This window comes from Cibotium barometz, chromosome 26 (genome assembly GCF_041138505.1).
Source record: "Cibotium barometz isolate CiBa-2024 chromosome 26, ASM4113850v1, whole genome shotgun sequence".
Taxonomy (NCBI): domain Eukaryota; kingdom Viridiplantae; phylum Streptophyta; class Polypodiopsida; order Cyatheales; family Cibotiaceae; genus Cibotium; species Cibotium barometz.
The window spans coordinates 46705583-46724404 of NC_141071.1; the positions used below are offsets into that span (position 1 = coordinate 46705583).

The 18822-nt window shown below is 44.1% G+C and overlaps 1 protein-coding gene across 2 annotated transcripts in view; it reads right to left on the bottom strand.

Annotated features, from left to right (window-relative positions):
- Nucleotides 1-238: 238 nt before the first annotated feature.
- The window catches only part of HDA9 (histone deacetylase 9), a 95679-nt gene continuing 77095 nt past the window's right edge, over nt 239-18822 (bottom strand). For both annotated transcript variants that reach the window (XM_086820707.1, XM_086820708.1), the window contains exons 9-14: nt 7407-7456; nt 2202-2292; nt 1939-2012; nt 1756-1854; nt 888-954; nt 239-802 (exon numbers count right to left, since the gene is read on the bottom strand). In XM_086820707.1, the coding sequence (XP_086676833.1) occupies nt 714-802; nt 888-954; nt 1756-1854; nt 1939-2012; nt 2202-2292; nt 7407-7456 (470 nt within the window). In that variant the 3' untranslated portion in view covers nt 239-713. The remainder of the gene's footprint in view (nt 803-887; nt 955-1755; nt 1855-1938; nt 2013-2201; nt 2293-7406; nt 7457-18822) is intronic.

Here is an 18822-nt window from a genome sequence, read left to right on the forward strand (position 1 = left end):
TTTTCACCTATCCTTGGAGCCTCTACACAATACCACCCCCTTTTCAACCTCTTAAATACAACTCTCTTTTCATAACCCCAATCATTATCCCTCTGTCCATCCCAAGTGGCACAGACCTCTAGTATGGCATTCTAGCCATGCTCAGCACACAATCTAGACATTACTATGATCAAAAAATTGGGCATCAGGGTGTCAATTGCCATAGATGCACGTAAAACTGCTTGCTTGTAAGGAGGTATTTCATTGTAAGGAGCCATGAATTATGACACTGGAAAAAAACAACTCTCATATTTGTATGGAGTCCACAAGAACCGTGTGAGATTCTCCTTCATTTTCAAATGCAGGATACTTGACTTATAGATGATGCAATGGATCCCACTGGCATAGGCAGGCTCAATACACCACCCATCCAACATAAACCAAGGCTCAACCATGCATGCGTAATCTTTAACAAAGTGGTCCTGCCTACGCATTCTACGCAGCAGGATGTAATCATATCTGCACACTGTCCTTGACACTTGCAGCTATCTAGTGAAGGTTAATGTTTAAAATAATGTACAATTACAACAATTATGATACAAAACCTGGAAGCATCGTCTTCCAGAAAGATGTCCTCTCTCCAGACCATCTTAGACACTAAAAAATACAACCAAGTGGATTTGCCTAGCCATGATCATACGTTATCACTAAATATAGTAGTACAAGCGGCCTTCCTAGCTAGCTTCCTCCATGTCATGATCATTGTCATTGTCTCCAGCATAGTACTCATCGTCACGCTGAATGTGCTTGTCTTGTGTATGCTCTGAAACATTTTTTTAAATAAAAAGCGGTTAACTACCAACTCCACCAGTGGTTGGTACAGAATGCTTGGCAAAATTTCTTCTTACCATCAATGCGTTCGTCTGGGTTGATCTCGTCCTCATCAAAATCAGGTACGTACCAGTCAGGAGGGACCTGTGAACAATATGAATCCACCTCTTCAGAAGGCAAACAGCTTGCACACTGAGAACTCCACCTAGTATCCACACAACCAAGGCTGAGTGGCATAATGAACAGGTCACAGACTTAACACAAAGCACAAGAAGTCTGCTCTTGACAAAACCTCTTCATACCCACGAGCAGACTATCCACAGGCATTCATATGAAATTACTGGCTGCTTTGCTGCCCCAACTTTACTAAAAAATACACTAACCCACAAAGCAGAGGAGCCTATATGTCAAACCGAAAGAACATAGCTAACAGAGGGGCTGTACCATCACCTTCACTGTCTCCAAGAGATATAGCACTAGGACCAAGTGGCAAACATTTTAACGGTCTCAACTGTACATGCTACAGAGCTTTGAGTAGACAAGGTACTTGCTACCCAAACCTGAGTGAGAAGAGTTGCTAGAAGGCTAGGTTATGGAATGCTTGACACGTCCAAGTTCTAACTGGGACTTGTTCCATGTCTCCATCGTTGTGCACGTAGTAGTAATGAAACATGTTTCATTCTCTCGGAATGAAACGTTTCGTAGCATAAACATTTCATATGCATTTCTTTATATGCTTTGGTTTTTGGGCCCTGCGACATTCTCGACTGTATATTGAAAAACAGCCTGCTAGCAAGAGGACTGCAACATTCCCGACTGTATATTGAAAAACAGCCTGCTAGCAAGAGGATTATTTTAAGATTAAGCCATGAAACATCACACAAAACATATATCGTCTTTATTTATTAAAAAAGCTGGCTTTCATGGGTTCACGTCTCTACATACTTCATGCATTTGCACGCCTGGAGCATGCTGAATGTTGCGGAGATTCTCTAAGACTTGCATTTTTATAGTGCTCAGATATGTCTTGCTATTCTGGTTCTCCTGCACAAACCACATGAACACAATGGGTGATTTATTTGGTGTGATTCTTGAAACTGAAAAGCCTCAGAGTATGAAAGCTCTTACTATTGTGTTTCCAGGATGTGTCTTCAGTGTGCAATCGGGCTTAAAGTAGTTGATGTAGTCATTATTGGGTATCTCTACAGCACAAACAAGGAGGATAAGCTGCAGAATTGGGTCGAGCATTTTACAAAGTTTGAAACCCCAACTAGAAGAAAACGTAGTTACATGCATGTTGGATAGCTATAGAGAACAATTCAAATGTGGTGGCTTTTCCAATATGCTTTAAAAAAAATTTGTGAATACCGACTGCAAAAGAGCAAGCCTACCGTTTGAAAGCTCTGTATCAAGCAGAGCACCTGTTTCCACTGTCCAACATCGTGCAACATTCTCCTTGGTGTAGCCACCTCCCCCTGTAACCTGTTGTTTGTACCATTGGTACCTTTAAGAAGCTACTTGAATTAATTTAGCACCCACATAGATAGCGAAAAGAACGCTCTTCACTAATATGTTTGTAGTTGTTCAAAAATTCCCCCCCAAAAAAGATCCTTCAATTAGTAAGCATAATGTACATCTGAAATAATAGAGAATAACACCCTAAGGAGCTAAAATCTAGAAAATATAAGAAGCACAGAAAGGGGGATGGGGGGGGTTCGTAATGTTATCTTCACCTTGAGGCAAGAAAAATTCCAATGCTCCAGATGCATAGGAAACCTGCCTGTCGGTCTTGCATCGCTCTGGATGCTGCCACCACCAGGCCCTCCCACTAGCTGTGGAGGGTAGTCCAGAACTGTCCAGTTGATGCAGCCTCCAGAGGCCAAGCAGAAAATGAATGGCAGCTGAAAACCTCCTCAAAGTTGCTCTCAGTTACATCTAAGTAAGGTTGCCAAGTCATCTGCAAACTTACAGTCGAGGAACTCCTCCAAGCTGCAGATGGAGTGGCGTAGTAACTGTAAACCTATGTTCTGATCAGTAAGGAAGCTGCTCATGGCCCCCATCACAGCCAAGATAAGAAGGGGGCCAGACCTGGAAGAGCCAATCTTGAGTTGGAAAAGTGCTCCCCACACCCTCTGGATAAGAATTTGGCTGTTGGGTGGCCGATAACATATGGGACAAAGGGGCAGCCCTGGAAAACCGTGCTGGAGTTAGAGAAATGCTCCCCACACCTCTGGATAAGAATTTGGCTGTGGGGCGGCCAAGTAGAGGGCAGAAACACTTCTTATTCAAGAGAATCCCATCTGAAGCATAGCGCCCTTCAATAGGCCTTTTAAAAGTCCAATACAAGCACTGCCAAATTCCAGCCATGGGTCTCCACCACTACAATGGCCCCAAGAAAAGTGAAGGTGTTATCCAAACCCTCCTATACCAGGTAAAACTTGTTAAGACTATTGATAGTCTTAAGCATTTAATTAAATATGATTAAGAGTCAATCCGCAAGCATAGAACAGAAACTAAGATGTGTTTTATTGATATGAAAGGCTCTCTTCTTGAAGAGTTACAATCAAGTCTCACCCGAAGTGTGTGTGAAGACATGGCCTTTCGTTAACAAGTGTGACCCTTGATGAATAGAGGTGATTGTGAAGGTTCTTACAAAGGGTTATGACCTTTCAATAGTGTTTCAGCTGTTAATAGATTAAATAGAGAGTAATTAAGGAAATAATTACAAATTAAGCTACAAATTGTGATATGCCACTAATTGGCTACCAATGCCGGATAAACAACTTAGCAACACCTCCAACGGTAACATCAGTCCTGTAAGGAATAACCATAACAAACTTGCTAAAACGATCAACAATTGTCGAACATTGCATGTTACGCTTACATGGATTGGGAGGCAAATTTGTCACAAAATCCGTAGAGATCTTGGAAAGGACTGTCGAGAATCGGCAATGGTTGTGACAAACCAGCTTTCTTCACATGCGACGCTTTCACCTTTCGACAAATTAGACAATGATACACAAAAGTGAACACATCCCACCTCATTCTAGGCCAATTCCGCAATAAAAATGACAATACCTGGAATGTGTGGGATGACACCATATGTCACCATTTGGCCACCCAATTGGTCCACCTGTGCTTTCTTATTATGTATGTACATTGGACTGGTGTCCATGGCAGTTGTTTATGCCGGGGATTGATGCCACTCATGTGATACTGTAGACTTGGCTTTCCGTTGGGACTTGTGCCTCCGTATACATGCCCGGAAATGCTTGGTGGATTGGTGTTCCATTGGGTCTGGTACCTCGTGTATTTGCCTGGAGCACGTCTATTTTGGCATAGTCTCATGAACGGGGATTGTCCATACCAATGCTGCATTGCATAGCATCTTTATGTGCTTGCCTGCAAATGAAATTGCATGATTTTTGGAGGCTTCCAAGAGTGTTTCCAAGTGCTAATCACTCTCCTACTCACTCCCAATGACTGAAATTCAACAAAACAGCTCTCATTTTTGCTGTAATTTTTGGTCTTTTTGCTGAAAACCCTAATTTCAGCCTTCCTTTCTCAAGTTGAACCATAGGGGAAGCTTTTCCAAGGTTCCCTTCATCCTCTTGAAGACTTTTGTCGTGTGAAGAAAGACGAGAAATCAAAGATCTCAACACTCCAAGGACTTCCATCGCGAAGACTTCCGCTGTCATCGACTCTACTTGCTATTGGTAAGCTTTTATGCTTAAATATGGGAGCAAGTAGCAGGAGGGAGGAACCGGATTACAAGATCACATACCCTGTGTAGTGTTCTCTTGTCTTACGTGCTCTCTTGCAGATTGTTGCTACCATGTGTTGGTGGAACAATAGAGAGCAAATGGTAGGGAACATGGGCACTTGAGAGGGTAGTGTGGGTTGCAAGTCTACATCGACAACCGCTTGTTTGCAATACTGTAATCATATGTATTGGTATGGAAATCTGGTCAGAAATGCCCATGACACTATGTACTTGTTTCTCCCAAGATCAATATACTTTATTTGAGGGAGGGGTCCGCCGTTCCGGCTCATTGTGTGTCTCTTGTCAATTCAGCAATTTACTTCTTGTATTTTGAGCAAGTGTCCATCAAATCTTAGTGTATTTAAGTGTATTGATTAGCATTGTGTTCAACCAAGTTACACCATATTCTAGTGGTTTCTGAAAGTTATATATAGGGGAGGGGGAGGGGGGGTGTACATATGCATATGTGTGTGTGTGTGTGTGTGTGTGTGTGTGTGTGTGTGGTGGAAATCGTGGTAGTATCTGAAGATCCATAGAAGTCGATTATGCATTCTCTCTCTCTCTCTCTCTCTCTCTCTCTCTCTCTCTCTCTCTATATATATATATATATATATATATATATATATATATATATATAGAGAGAGAGAGAGAGAGAGAGAGAGAGAGAGAGAGACAAGAGGTCCACTGGACACTCACGGTAGCATGGGTCTCACATGGGTGAATCAACTCATTCTATATACCTGAAGATCCCTCTCTCGACCACGAAGCTGAGGTAGAAGAAGATGAATAGGTGGACCCCTCGGGCCGTCACCTAGAGGGCCTCAAGTTGGTGATGTCCACCAAGCTTGTCAATGGCCTCCGTAATCCGAAGATCCCCCAAAGAGCACGATAATTTGATGGCTTGGCTCATGAGAGCGCCATCCACCGAGCAACAGTCCCACCCTCACTTGGGAACCACACTCAAAGGGAAGAAGAAGACTACCACACCAACATCTATGAGAGAGGAGAGAGCAAAAGAATGGTAGAGATCCACATACCTTGAGTGGCGCTACTAACTCCATTAAGGAACTAATGTCCAAATGGACGCACCTAAAGAAGGCATAGACCACCGGGTGTCCCATGATGCAAGGGAGAGCACCCCCTAACTCTCGGGAGAGGACTAAGACCAGTGATGAGCAAATGATCGTCTCAACATGGTTCAAAAGCTGCTACCAGAATCTGATTCGAGGATACAAGCGAACGCCGCTATGAGTGAGCCAGCGCGCAGGGGAAGCGGGGAAGGGGATGAGAAGAAGGGGGGTCGCAAACAAAGCTACCAGAGTGCAAGAAGGTGAAGAAACTGGAGACAGCGGAGAGGACTCCACCGGAGGTGCCTATGGAGGGGGGGAGGAGGTGGGTAAGAGTGAGGGTGGGACTGTGTGACCTCAAGAGCGCTCACTGGTCTTTTTGTGTGTCACCATTTGGGCATTCTCTGCCCTTTCGACCTCTGGACGAGCTTTCGACCTATGGACAAGTTCCATAGTGGACATGACACCTTATGGCCAGGGACTTATGACTGCGCCAAGGGTCATGTGGGCTGTCACCTCATGGCAGGGGACTTATGTCTACACCAAGGGCCAGTAGGCTAGATATGTGAGGCTGGGGACTTCTTTCCGCACCGTATTCCAATTGGCCTATGGACGTAATGTCTACGCCTGGAATGATGCCCGTTACAAGCTAAATGAAGGGAGATGGTCCAACACATTCTTATGCATGGCATACTTGCATGCCTAGAACTAACTGTGTCTAGTTTACGGGCAGGGGACGGCCTCTCGTAAACCATGCGCAAGAATCTGTATTCTGACCTTGCTTGTGGACTTGTAGCCGAGTTTGGGCATCCACTTTCAGCAGTGGCGTTGCAAATAGGCTGGGCACCCTATGCCCAAACATCAACGAGGGCAGGCCCACGCGAGGCGACCCATCTAGCAACAAACAAAACACTGCCAAGGTAGTCCTGAGAGTTCTATCCGCTACAAGAAATGGAAGCCATCACAATCACAATCTGGCAAGATGGGTTATCCGGGATGCGATGAGAACTCAAATGGACAGGATCCTAGCAGCCCTCACAATGGTAGTTGCCGCTGTGGGAGGGAAGTCGTTTTTTTTGGGGGGGGACTCTAGAGCATGGCACACAATCGCCCAAAGGAGTGCATGATATTCCTTGGGGAATCCAGGGAAGCAGACCGAGCCCCGCGCTGCTAGCAGGCTTGTTGCCAGGGCCTTTACAGCCAAGGAGGGCCAGTGAAACTCGAGCCAAATGTAAGCATTTACAAGAGGATGTCCACCATGCACGCCTGCTCACGACTAGAGCAGGGTTTCAGACCTGTCCTTCGTCTGCACTGCTGCCAACGAACTTGCATATCAAGGAGGTGGCCTCGAGAAAACGGAGGAGGGAGGGCTGCAAAACGCAGGGAACCAAATAGCAAAGATACCATGAGAGGGGAGGAGGAGAGCAGGATGGAAGTGAGGGCAAGGAAAATGCCTGAAAAAATCCGAGAGCTACAATTAGTTAAGAACAACACAACTTCAGAAAACACTACTAGCAGACAATAATAACCAATGGCACATGTGAGTGAAATAACACAATTAAATTTGTTTTCAAATTCACCGCATCACCACATAAAATAAAAAATGTTTAGCTCTCCACTGACACTAATAATAATAAATGAAGGTATATGATCATTTCCGAGCACAAGCAAATCACAACTTGCTTACAAAGCGTATGTGACCATTCAGCATTCTGCAAGCTTTTTTCTGAACATGCAAAGATTTCTGCGGAAGGATCCGGACATACCAAGAGTGGCAGATTCAGCTTCTTCACAAATCTCACACACTCCGCATGGCCTGGAATGACAGGCAAAGTGCAGTTTTTAGGTTCCATAAATTCACAGTACTCTATTCCCATTCCCTATCAAAGCAACTCAACAGCCTGGTATCATTTAAGGGTTGATACTGAAAGAACAGTAAAACAGATACTTTTAAAAACATTACCAGTCTTTTAGATGGCCATCCACAAACAAGCCAAAGATACCAACTGTGCAATACTTATAGATTCAAATTTTACCTTTACAAAGATAATGATACTAGAGACGCACTTGCATATCATGAATTATTGTAGCATGAAAAATTAAAGTAAACTGGAAGATGCTAATCACCACTCTTCCAAGTTAGTCATGAATTGCTTCAAGAGCGTCGAATACATTGAGAAGCGTATCATTGTTGGTGTGCTCGACCAAGTGGAGGGATGGGAATTGAAATCTACTACTGCGCGCGCGCGCGTGTACATACATACATACATACATACATACATACATACATATATATATATATATATATATATATATATATATATATATATGTACATATATATATAGATATATATTCACACACACACACACACACACACAAAACATATATATACATGTATATATGTACATATATATATGTATATGTACATGTATATATATGTGTATATGTACATGTACATGTATATATATGTATATATATATATATATATATATATATATGTACATATATGTATGTGTATATATTATATATATGTACATATATACATATATAAAACATATATGTACATTTATATATATGTACATATATGTACATTTATATATATGTACATATATGTACATGTACATATATATATATATATATACATACATATATATACATACATATATATATATATATATGTATATATATATATGTATATATATATACACATATATATGTGTACATATATACCTATGTACATATATCTATACGCATATATATGTACACATATATATATGTACCTAGATGAATCCAGGAACATGCCCAAATTCACCTTTTAGGAACGTGCATGTTATATACTCATGGAGTCAACCCACAAGACTATATAACTATCAACTCCATTATGCATAGTATGGACTAGATACTACGACATCCCCACTAACATCATCAGTGCCCAATAGTGGGTGTAGAACTCTGTATCAAGATATGCTCTCACACACGCACTCCACACACACACACACACACACACACACACAAGAGCATATATTCACACTGTCACCAATTTGGTCCTCTCACTAGTCTTGAACAATGTTTCACACACTATCTGGAACCAAGGTGTGAATGGGGATTTTCCACAGAAGAAAGCTAGAGCACTTTACTGGCATGGTTTGGCCTGAAAGATGGCCATACACCATGAGCACCATGAGATTTTATCATTAAAGTGACTTATTATATTTGTAAGTCAGTGTTTTCACATGAAGGGCTAGTCATATTATTATTTTGGGCGTGGACAGGTGGACAAAAGAAAGCGCCTAGATGAAACTTAGGCACCAAGCCAGGAAAAGCATAAAAGTTGATATTTTTGGGCCAAAACTTGGAGTACAAGCCAAGGAAAGCATAAAGTTGATATTTTGGGCAAAGTCCAACTATTTTGGGAAGAAGGGGAAAAGCAAGGCAAATTTGGCCTTTTGGTTTTATTAAAACGGGCTGACTCTCTCTCTTTTTGCCATGCGCATCCTTTTGGAGGCTTCTCTACTGGCCCCGACCTGCAGACTCTCTCTCTCTCTTCTCTGTCGCGCTGGCCGTATAGCACACAGCCCTATCTTCCCTCTTGCACAATCCGTACTGCACAATCCATACAGAGGATGTACAGCACCTCCTCTACTCTCTACGCTCACTGTACGGATGGTACAGCAGCTATACAGTGGTCTTGCAGTCCTACAGAAGGCAGTACAGGTTTCCACAGCAAAGGGGTATTTTTGGCTATTTTGATGGACTGTTTTCAGGGCTGATTTGAGAACTTTTTGGGGGCTGATTTGAGGCCCAGTTTTGGGGCTGATTTGGCACGGAGTTTAGGACAGCTTTTGACTCCATACCGGGCTGATTTATGGATAGTTTATGAGCTGATTTTTGAGGACTATTTTGGGACAGTTTTGGACAGCTCCAAGAGATGTTTGTATCTTGGCATTGGATAGAAATCTTGGCAAGATCTGTGCCGATGCTTTGTGGAAAATCCGGTGCTGTATGCACCCGCACCTTGGTATCTTGTAAAAGCTTTTGTGTGAATAAAGAAGTTCCTACGGGGGGCCGGCCGTTCCGGCTCAGTGTGGTGTTATTGTATTATTTAAGGTTCTTCCACTGTGTTGTGATGCTCTTTCTTTCGTATTTGAAGTGTTGGTCTATTCAATTATTCTGGGTCCCCTATCGGTTTCATTGGTATCAGAGCTTAGGCTTTCTCGGAAGCATAGGCCTCCTTCCAACAATGAGAAAGAGAAAAGATCAAAAGTGGGGACTTCAGTGATCAACAGCTTGGCTATGGGCTTATGGAAGCAGTCATGTGTCCAGAGCATGAGCAGTAGACAGCTTGGCATAAGGATTTATGGATTCACAGAATTGATCCTCGAAGTATGGACTTGGTTTTATGTGCCCGTGTTCAACAGTCGTTCCATATGGACTATTATGGATTTTAAATTAAATTTTGTTCAAGCAAGTTATATGGAGCTATATCTCAAGGTATCTTATGTGTATGCTGAGGAGATATTTATTTTGGCTTCACGACGAACCTAGCAAAGAAAAGCTAAGTATACTTTGAGTTTTACCAAGTTGATGCTTTTTTTGCAAATATTTGGAATTTTGTACATGTTGAACTCCCTTGTTGACGCAAGTGGAAAATGTTTCTCGCGTCTACCTTGAGATGTGTTTCAGGAAAGTTATTTTTTTTCTGAAAGGCATTGGAAAATATTTTTGATTCTGGAAAAGGCTTTTCTATGATTTTAATAAATAGTTTATGGTTTTGGTCTTGTGTAATGGAGGCTCCTAGCAGTATGGGATGCTAGAATTGTCGCCTACACAAGGATCTAATATGGGGAATATTCTAGTGGTATGGGACGCTAGAATATGTCGCATATGCGGTTACAAAACTATGAATTATTTATCAGTATCATGGATTGGCTGATTCTAGTCTATGAGCTGTTTTGAAACCAACATGGCACGTATTCTGCGCTCATATGGTTGGTCGAAGATATGCGGACAACAACGTGCCAGTTGAGCTTCCTTGGCTTGTGTGAACATGTGCTTCTTTTGGCGGCTTTGGGGACAAGGATTTTCTCACATCGATCATGCCATGGCACATTCCTTTTGCATGTATGTGGATGGATCCCGGGAAAAACTCCGGTGTCAATAGGAGTTTACGTCTTTTGCATGTATCTGGATGGATCCCCAGGAAGGACTCTGTTGTGAGCCCACTAACATGGCAAGAGAGCATGTATGGCTTGTGAAGCTTGACATGAGAGAACATGTGTGGCTTCTGAGGCTTGACATGGTAACATGTATGGCTTCTAAGGCTTCACATGACAGAACATGTGTGGCTTGTGAGGCTTGACATGACCGGACATGTGTGGCTTCTGAGGCTTGACATGACAGAACATGTGTGGCTTCTGAGGCTTGAAATGGTGACATGTAAGGTTTGTGAGGCTTGATATGACAGAACATGTGTGGCTTGTGAGGCTTGACATGGTAACATGTAGTGAGGCTTGACATGACAGAACATATGTGTGGCTTCTTAGGCTTGACATGGTAACATGTATGGTTTGTGAGGCTTGACATGACAGAACATGTGTGGCTTATGAAACTTGACATGACAGAACATGTATGGCTTCTGAGGCTTGACATGACAGAATGTGTGGCTTGTGAAACTTGACATGACAAAACATGTATAGTTTCTGAGGCTTGACATGACACAACATATGTGGCTTATGAAACTTGACATAACAGAACATGTGTGGCTTGTGAGGCTTGACATGGTAACATGTATGGCTTGTGAGAATTGACATGACAGAACATGTATGGCTTCTGAGGCTTGACATGACAGAACATGTATGGCTGTGAGGCTTGAAATGGTAACATGAATGGCTTGTGACGCTTGACATGACAGGACATGTGTGGCTTGTTGACTCGTGATATGGATACAGTTTGTTTCTTCATACGGTTGGCTCTTGTGCCCGTATCTGACTAAGGATCGTGGATCTGGAATTATGTAATACTACTGATGCACAGTGGATCTGCTATATTTGAAGGATATTTCAATGGTATCACGCTTCAACAGTTGCGAACAACTGTCTTATAAGACGGAGGGGATGTCACCAATTTGGTCATCTCACCAGTCTTGAACAGTGTTCACACACTATCTGGAACCAAGGTGTGAACGGAGATTTTCCACAGAAGAAAGCTAGAGCACTTTACTGGCATGGTTTGGCCTGAAAGATGGCCATACAACATGAGCACCATGAGATTTTCATTAAATGACTTATTATATTTGTAAGTCAGTGTTTTCACATGAAGGACTGGTCATTCTATTATTTTGGGGGTGGACAGGTGGACAAAAGAAGGCGCCTAGATGAAACTTGGGCACCAAGCCAAGAAAAGCATAAAAGTTGATATTTTTGGGCCAAAACTTGGAGTACAAGCCAAGGAAAGCATAAAGTTGATATTTTGGGCAAAGTCCAACTATTTTGGGAAGAAGGGGAAAAGCAAGGCAAATTTGGCCTTTTGGTTTTATTAAAACGGGCTGACTCTCTCTCTTTTTGCCATGCGCATCCTTTTGGAGGCTTCTCTCTAATGGCCGACCTGCAAACTCTCTCTCTCTTCTCTGTTGCGGTGGCCGCACAGCACACAGCCCTGTCTTCCCTCTTGTACAGGCCGTACAGAGGTTGTACGGCACCTCCTCTACTCTCTATGCTCACTGTACGGATGGTACAGCAGCTATACAGTGGTCTTGCAGTCCTACAGAAGGCAGTACAGGTTTCCACAGCAAAGGGGTATTTTTGACTGTTTTTATGGACTGTTTTCAGGGCTGATTTGAGAGCTTTTTGGGGGCTGATTTGAGGCCCAGTTTTGGGGCTGATTTGGCACAGAGTTTAGGGCAGCTTTTGACTCCGTACCGGACTGATTTATGGATAGTTTATGAGCTGATTTTTGAGGACTATTTTGGGACAGTTTTGGACAGCTCCAAGAGATGTTTGTATCTTGGCATTGGATAGAAATCTCGGCAAGATCTGTTGTCACATGCACTCTGCACTAAGTGCATGGTGACAAGATGGCTCATCATCAGAAGTGCAGCATTTGTACAGTTTTAGAACCCAGTAGGATGATATTTGTCGTATGCCGTGACCCCATTGTACATCCTCAGTCCAGGATAAGTCAGGCACGAGCTACGTAGGTCATTCCTCAGCCTTAGTGGGTCAGTCAGTCAGTCAAGTCCCTTAACCCACTTGGAGAGAATCATTCATGCATGTAGAGTCAGTAGAAGCCTTAGGGTTTGCATCAGAAAGCACTCTGCATCTTGCATAACATGCATACATATGCCTGTGCATCATTTAGAACATCCCCAAAGCCTTAGGGAATTTACTGGGATTTATCTGGTATTTTTCCCATATTTATTAGTATTTATTTATCATTATTTGCATTATTGGGCATTTATAAATATTAATTTTATTAAATGACCAACCCCCCAGTTAGTATAAATAGGCTTGCCTAGAGCCTCTTTTGCTCATTCAGTCTTCATTGTGCTAAGAGCTCTCCTCTCTCTCTTGCTCTCAGCATAAGACTAATCCATGCCCTAGTGCCCATAAGCTTTCTTCTCCAGCCCTTATGAACCATAGCTTCAGTCCAGCCCTAGGTGTTTGTCCTCAGCCTCTAATCAGCCTGAATTCAGCATCAGTTCTTGCCATAGATTCAGCATACTCCTCAGCATAGTTCCACGCCAGAAATCAGTAGCAATCAGCCTGCATACCTGCGTTTTGGTGCAGCCATACAGCAGAAGACCTGCGTTTTGCTCCAGCCGTACAGCAGCAGATCTACAGTCCTCTGTGGCTGTTGCGTTTCAGTCCATCAACACTCCCACAGATCAGCGTTTCTGTCCACAGCAGAAGCCAGCCCTGAAGCAACAGTCCACAACAGTTTCCAGCATTGAAACAGTTGTTTGCATCAGTGTCCAGCCTTCTCTACATCATCAACACATTCAGCAGTCATCTGGTGAAGGTAACTCAGCATTCATATGTGTTTTCAGCATTCTAACAGTGTGTAGAACAGTCCACCTTCTTCTTCTTTGAGCCTCAGGTGTGCAGCCCTTCCTCATGTCCTTGGGAGGAGTGCATAGGCTCAAGATCAAGTCATCGAGGTGTTTCTACAGCAGTGTACAGATCAGCCTTACTCCGATCCTCCGAGATCTTGCGTTTGGCTTATCTACAGTCCAAAGTCATTCTCTCTAAAGTAATAAAGCAAATACTATCTCGTTATCGGGATAGGGGGCCCTTCAGTGGGTAATTCGGGACCCAATCTGGTGTACAGTTCTCATATCTCTCTCTCTCATCTCTTTAAAGTTTGAAGTAATGAAATGGATTGCTAAACTCACGAAACTCAGGATACAGAAGACGGTGTGAGCATTTGTGTGACAGGATCAACCAATACAAAGACTTCCGCTGCATATCACATTGGTATCAGATTCAGATAGTCCACACACACCGTACCCTAGCGTGGGGGCATCCTCGGATGGTTAGATTGCGTTTCGGCACGACCACCGACTTCAGCATCATGTCTACAGGAGAGAGTACTCATCAGCCGGAAGACGTCTCCCCCGAAGGAGACCTTGCTCTTCCGCCTACAGCAGACACCATAGCTCTTCTACGAGCTCAGAACCAGCTACTCATGGAGCGTCTCCAACTCTTGGAGGCAGCAACAGCACGTCCTTCTACACCTCCAGCAGCACCCGACTACATCTCCCTCTTCTTTCAGATGGAACAACAAAGGAGAGAGGATGAGGCCCGAAGGAGAAGAGAAAAAGAAGAAAGACGGGACTATGAGGAAGCCCAACGCAGGATCGAAGAAGACCGGCGTCAGACTGACCTCGCCGCTCGGGAACACCAACGTGAGCTTGATCGAGAACGTATGCTACTCGAACACCAACGGGAAAAGGAGGCCATACACTTGAGGTATCAGCAGTTCTCCTCAGTCTCCCCAGTCCTAGGTGTCACCAGCCAGCAGCCCGCACAGCAGCAACCACCATCATTCGCAGTCAACCGAATTTCAGCAAGTATGATGGTAAGTGTGATCATTCTTCAGTTAATCAATTTGTTCATCAATTTAATGCTCATTTTCCATTAGCTAGGATCACAGACCCACAAGACAAAGTCCACTTAGCGGCTCCCCATCTCACTGGTGAGGCAGTCACTTGGTGGCAGCATTGGTCTAGTATTCATACTGACCAGGCCACAGGTGTCACAGCCTTTGACTGGGACATCTTTGTCCATGACCTGAAGACCAGATTTCTCCCGCCCCAGTACATGACCGGTCTGAAAGACGAGTTCTATGGACTCAGACAGAACGGTTCCCCAGTGCTTCAGTTTTCCGGTAAGGTTATTACTTTAGCACAGCAGTTAGGGTTATCTGAGCAGGCCAAGATGGAGCAATTCATTCGTGGATTGGACTCCAACATTCGGTTCACAGTTCGTAACTTTGAACCAAGTACATATGACCGGGCTCTGACTCTCGCTCAGAACGAAGAAATGAAGCTCAACGAGGGCAAGCCCAAGCAGACATCTCAGTCCAGTACCAAACCCCAGCAGCAGCAATCAGCTGCACAGTCAGGGAAAGGTAACGCATCTTCTAAAGATGCTAAGAAGGACAGCAGTAATAGCTCCAGTTCAGGGGGTAAGAAGGATAAAGAACCTAAGAAAACCCCTGATGAAAAGGCTAAAGCAGGCATTACTGGAGGTTATCTTCCTCCAGAGGAGCAAAAGAAGTATCAGTCAGAAAATAGATGTTTTTTCTGTCATATTATAGGGCATGGTAAGAAGGATTGCCACAAATGGCAAGCGGCACAAGCTGCCAAAGCTCCTTCTGCCACAGTTGCCACAGCTTCCCCAGCTCCTCCAGCCCCGCCTACTACCTCAAATGCAGTTCAACTTTTACCTTCCATGCATCCTATACCATCCGTGGTATTTGATGCTAAGCAGGAGGGTGAGAGCGATGCTGCTCAGAAGAGCCTTATCCGAGCTTATGGCTCTGCCCAGGGCCGAGAGTTTGTAGTCCTTTTCGATATGGGTAGTTCTGAAGACGCCATCTCTCCCCAGTTGGCTAATAAATTGAACTGCACATTAGTCCCATATCATCTGGATGTGGACGGGTTTACACCTGGTCTTCGCACCCACATTTCCCAGAAGGCACAGCAATTTGCCTTTGAAGTTCAGAAGGCCTCATTTCAACGAGATTTCATCGTCTCCCCTCTGTTAGGGTGTGACATGATCTTAGGAATTCAGTGGTTCCGTCAGTATGAGCCTATTCCCGATTAGGGACAGGACACTTTTACTATTTGTAAAGGTTTTCCTGAGCCTGTCATGATTCGTGGGGATAGAAGCATTCTTGGCATCCCATTGATTTCGCATCTCCAGGCCCGACGAGCTATCCGCAAGGGAGCAGAAGGAGCACTCCTTTATATTCGTGCTCAAGCAGACCCTCCCTCATTAGTAGCATCCATTACATCTTCAGTCCCTCAGTTAGCAGACCTCCTATCCAGACACCAGGACATTATGCTTAGGGACGATCTCCCACCCAGTCTCCCACCCTCTCACCTTGAGGACCATCACATTGATTTGGTCCCTGGATCAGAACCTCCTAGCAGGTTTCCCTATCGTCTTTCCAAGACTTTAGAGGGCGAGTTGGAAAAGCAGTTATCTGAGCTTCTCCGAGCCGGATTCATTCGGCCTTCTTCCTCCCCATTTGCTGCACCTATCCTATTTGTCCAAAAGAAGGACAAGTCTGCACGCCTTTGTGTAGACTACAGGGCATTAAACAAACTCACTATCAAGAATAAGTTTCCTATGCCCAGGATAGAGTACATTTTGGAGCGTTTAGACGGTGCTAAGTTTTTCACTAAGATCGACCTCAAGAGTGGTTACCATCAGGTCCGCATTTTTGAAGCTGACATTCCAAAAACAGCTTTCAGGACAGAGCGTGGTCACTACGAGTTCGTCGTCATGCCTTTTGGGCTTACAAATGCACCCGCAACGTTCAATAAGATGATGTCTAGGATTTTCGCAGTCCACATTGGGAAGTGTGTTTTCATATTCCTTGATGACATACTAGTCTTCTCAGCCACTGCGGAGCAGCATGAGAAAGATGTGGAGAAAGTCTTGCAACTTTTGCGAGATAACCAGCTCTACATAAATGCCAAAAAGTCTATCTTTGGTGTTAAGGACGTTCAGTATTTGGGCTACATCATCGGTTCCGATGGGATTAGACTGGACCCCTCAAAGGTTCAAGAGATCTTAGATTGGGATATTCCTAAGACCGCCCAAGAAATCCGTTCATTCGTAGGTCTTTGTCAGGCCTATAGCACACATGTCCATCAGTTTTCCAACCTTGCAGCACCTCTTACCGACTTGCTCAAGGGGGTGAAGACTCGCAAGCAGAAAGTCTCAGTTACAGGTAAGGCACTTGATGCATTCCGTGCACTCCAGAAACTTTTCTTTATGGACAGGCTTTCACAGTGAAAACAGACCACCAAGCACTTAAGTGGCTTCAGACTATGCCAAGTGCCCAGTGGAGTGATCGACAGGCCAGGTGGAGTCAAATCTTCCAACAGTTTGGAGGTATGATTGAATACATCCCTGGTAAGCATAACCCAGTAGCAGATGCTCTCAGTCGAAAGTCCAGCATCCAAGCAGTCCAAGAAGCTACCATTCTCGAAATCACGGGGAAGGACTTGGATAGTATGAAAGACCAATATGTCGACTCCCCTGAGTTTGGTACTCGGTATAGTTTGGCCCTCACTTCCGAGCCTGGCCACTATTCAGTACAGAACGGTTGGTTGTTCTACAAGAACCGTCTCTGTGTTACTCGAGAAAAGCGTTCCGCTCTTCTCCATGATGCCCATGACTCCTTAGTTGGAGGACATAGGGGTATCAACAGTACCCTCGAGAAATTAGAACGGTCCTTTTATTGGCCAAAGATGAGGCGTGATGTCTATGCACATGTACAAGCCTGTAAGATTTGTCAAAAAGTCAAGGTTCCCCATACAAAGAAGGCAGGTTTACTTCAACCTTTGCCTATCCCCGACGGACCTTTCATCGACATATCTATGGACTTTGTAGGGCCTCTACCAGCATCCACTGGATCCCGTAACACTCAGTGTTTTACCATTGTGGATCGCTTTAGTAAGTTCTGCATGCTCATCCCATGCAAGCATACGGCCACAGCCGAGGACGTAGCCCGTCTGTTTCTCAAGCATTGGTATCCAATTTGTGGTTTGCCTAGCACCATAACATCAGACAGAGATTCCAAGTTTACCTCACATTTCTGGAGGGCATTATTTGAAAACTTTGGAACTAAGTTGCAGTTGTCCAGTGCATTCCATCCCCAGACAGATGGCCAGACAGAAATTTATAATCAGTTGGCCTTTGATGTCCTCAAGTCATACTGTCATGACCAGCAGTCCAAATGGGAGCACTATCTTCCATTGGTCCAAGCTATCTTGAACGACACGCATTCATCCAATGTCGGACGGACTCCATATGAAGCAGCCTTTGGTCGCCGTTTTTCTTCTCTTTTGACGAGAATGGTGTCTCCATCTTTAGAGGCTAATAAAACCACGGAAGCATTTTCCGAGATCATTGAGTCAGTTAAGGACCGCTTGACCAAAGCTCAGGAAGCATATAGCAGACAGGCAAATAAATCTAGACGAGATGTCCACTTCAAGGAAGGGGATTGGGTCTATTTGCGTATCATGAAGCAGAGATTGAAACAAGTGGGCAAACGTTGTCCCAAGCTTTCATTCCGTAGTTTTGGCCCTTTTCCAATAGTTAAGAAGATAAGTGATGTCTCAATGAAGTTAAAGTTGCCTGCCAGTTGGACAATGCATGATGTTTTCCATGTTTCTTGGCTAAAACCATATGTTGGTCCAGAAGTGTTTGATGTTTCAGATGAACAGCAGCCAGACGTGGTAGACGAGGCGGAAGTTATTGAGCCTGAGCAGATCCTTCTTCATCGATGGAAGCATGGTTCCGGTCGACGGATTCGTCAGTTCTATACGAAGTTCCGAGATCGAGGTACCCACGAAGCCGTGTGGCTCGACGAGGAGTTCTTCCAGGAGTACCCCCAGTTATTGGCGGACTACTTGGAAGCCATGAACTCTGCACTAAGTGCATGGT